This window comes from Lactuca virosa, chromosome 9, assembly GCF_052849685.1.
Source record: "Lactuca virosa cultivar CGN04683 chromosome 9, Lactuca_virosa_CGN04683_v6, whole genome shotgun sequence".
Lineage (NCBI taxonomy): Eukaryota > Viridiplantae > Streptophyta > Magnoliopsida > Asterales > Asteraceae > Lactuca > Lactuca virosa.
In genome coordinates, this window is record NC_136434.1 from 66,303,151 (window position 1) to 66,305,718 (window position 2,568).

At 38.5% G+C, this 2,568-nt stretch overlaps 1 protein-coding gene across 1 annotated transcript; it reads left to right on the plus strand.

Annotated features, from left to right (window-relative positions):
* The first annotated feature begins 562 nt into the window (after positions 1–562).
* Positions 563–985, plus strand: LOC145139329 (uncharacterized). The gene has a single exon (XM_079073190.1). It carries the CDS (start codon positions 563–565, stop codon positions 983–985), a length of 423 nt encoding a protein of 140 aa, XP_078929316.1.
* Positions 986–2,568: the final 1,583 nt, after the last annotated feature.

A 2,568-nucleotide genomic window follows, 5' to 3' on the forward strand; every position in this document is an offset into this window, starting at 1 on the left:
TTCTGAGGATCGATGATTTGTTTGATCAGCTGCAAGGTGCATCTTTTTTTTCCAAGATCAACTTGAGGTCTGTATATCATCAGATGAGGGTCATGGACGAGGATGTAAAGAAGATGCCCTTCAAAATTCGATATGTTCATGATGAGTTCGTGGTGATGCCTTTTGGACTCACCAACGTATTTAAAACGTTCATGGATCTCATGAATTGGGTGTGCAAGCCTATTTTGGTCTATTCTAAGACCAAGGAGCAATATGAGGAGCACTTAAGAGAGGTTCTTGAGACTTTAGGAGAGAGAAGCTTTTTGTGAAGTTCTAAAATGTTAGTTCTAGTTGCGCGAGGTTTGGTTCTTGGGTCACCTCGCAACCAGAATCTTATCTTTGTTGAGCCGGCCAAGATTGAGATCCCGATGAAGTGGGAGGTTCTGAGGTCTCCATATGAGATTAAGAGTTTCCTTGTTTTAGCAGGTTATTATTGGAGATTTGGCGACATTATATGTATGAGGTTCAATGTACTATCTATACGGATCATAAGAGTCTGAGATTTTTGATGGATCATCCAAACATGAATATGAGGCAACACAGATGGTTAAATTTGGTGAAGGATTATGACTGTGAGATCTTGTATCACCTTGGGAAGTCCAATGTTGTGGCTGATGCCTTGAGTCGCAAGGCGGCTAGTACTTCCATCAGGTATTTACGTATGAGGATGGCTATCATTCCGCCACTGTTATATATGATCGAGGAGGCACATGTCGAGGGGTTGAAGAAGGAGAATTGGAAGGAAGAGAGGACAGAGGGTCAAATTCCTTTATTTATCAAAGATAGTCGCGATTTGTTGACTCAGTGTGGTAGGGTATGGGTTCCGACTTATAGGGGGATTAGGAAGACATTGTTGGAGGAAGCACACAAGTCAAAGTTTTCAATCCATTCGGGGGCGAAGAAGATGTATAGAGACTTGAGACATAGCTATTGGTGGCCTGCATGAATAGGGAGATAGCATGGTACGTGGAGCGGTGCTTGACTTACCGAAAAGTCAAGGCCGAATATTAGAGACCCCATGAAAAGTTGTAGTGGTTATCCATTGCCATGTGGAAATGACAGGAGATCACTATGGATTTTATCACAAAGTTGCGAAGGATGGCATGTAGGTTTGATTCTATTTGGGTGATTGTTGATAGGTTGAATAAGAAAGCCCATTTCATCTCAACTTGGGAGAGTTGATCCATGAAAAAGTTAGTTGAGATCTACATAAAGGAAGTGGTTTCACTTCATGGGGTTCCAATCTTGGTGGTTTCAGATTGTAATGTCCATTTCACTTCCCGATTATGTAGGAATGTTGGAACAATAAAGCTTAAGATCGATAGATTCTAAACAGTAAAGTGAATCAAATAACAAGAACAATGATCACATATGTGTCGAATGCTTAATATTATCAAAGCTTTAGAAGAGTTCAACATGAACTTTTCTGTAAAAGCTTAGTAGGGCAATACAATCGATAACCCTAGAACGAAACATGCATGCATATTAAATAGTCTAACCCTAGCAGACCATAAAGATGGATGGACAGGCCGAACACGTTACTAAATGAGACTATTAACATACAAAACATTTTGACACAACATATTAATAACCCAACAATCTCCCCCTTTGTGTCAAAAGGCGAAAAAGTTTCTTCATTGTTGTTTGGGTAAATTACACCAATCGTCCCTCGTGCAGGTGCCAGAAAGCACGTTCAGTCCCTATTTTTGAAAAATTAACTCGGACCGTCCCTCGTTTTGTTAAAAGTTGCACACTTCATCTGTGACAATTGGCAAATTTGGAATCAATCAAAGTCTAAAAGTGTATTATGTATAAGTAAAACCACATCTTAACCTTGTTGCACTAAATCAATTATAGCCAAAAGGCATAAATTGTGTAAGTAAATCTATACTTTGAAAACCATGTGGTAATGAGCCTTTGAAAGTCAACACAAGTCAAATAGATAAATCTAAAAGCATGAAATTATACATAACATAAGGGATTTTGGTTTTGGGAATCTAAAATCAAGGGTTTTCGGTTGTGAAGGACCGAAATCTCAAGCCTATGGAGCATATGGACTGAAATCTCATTTGCTAGGACCGAAATCACCCATTCTTGGTTGATACCAAACCGAAATCAAGGTGATTTCGGTCATGCCTTGGCCGAAATCACCCACTTGGTCCACTAGTGTTGCAACTTGATTGGTGGATTAGCTTCCCAATGAGATAATTACATTTACAATTGTAAACATCACTTCACCTTATCTTTTCCTTCCTATATAAACACGATTTAGGACCCCTTCAAAACATTTCTCAGTTAAACATATTTCACTACAATTCTATCAAAGAAGTACCTTCAACATTCAGATATTAATCCCTTGTAACACATTCATACCTTCCAGGAAGTTAATACCACAAGTTGATTCCTTAGGAACTGTTGTAAGTATCTTCTTGTTAATATAGTGTTGTACGTTTTCTAATACTAGTTTCATCAAATTTACACATGTCATTATGTGTTTAAAACCATTAGATACGACTATCTTCACGTATT

Bases quoted from the DNA above. Each gene is read 5' to 3' on its own strand.
- LOC145139329 (XM_079073190.1), top strand. From the start codon at position 563: ATGAATATGAGGCAACACAGATGGTTAAATTTGGTGAAGGATTATGAC.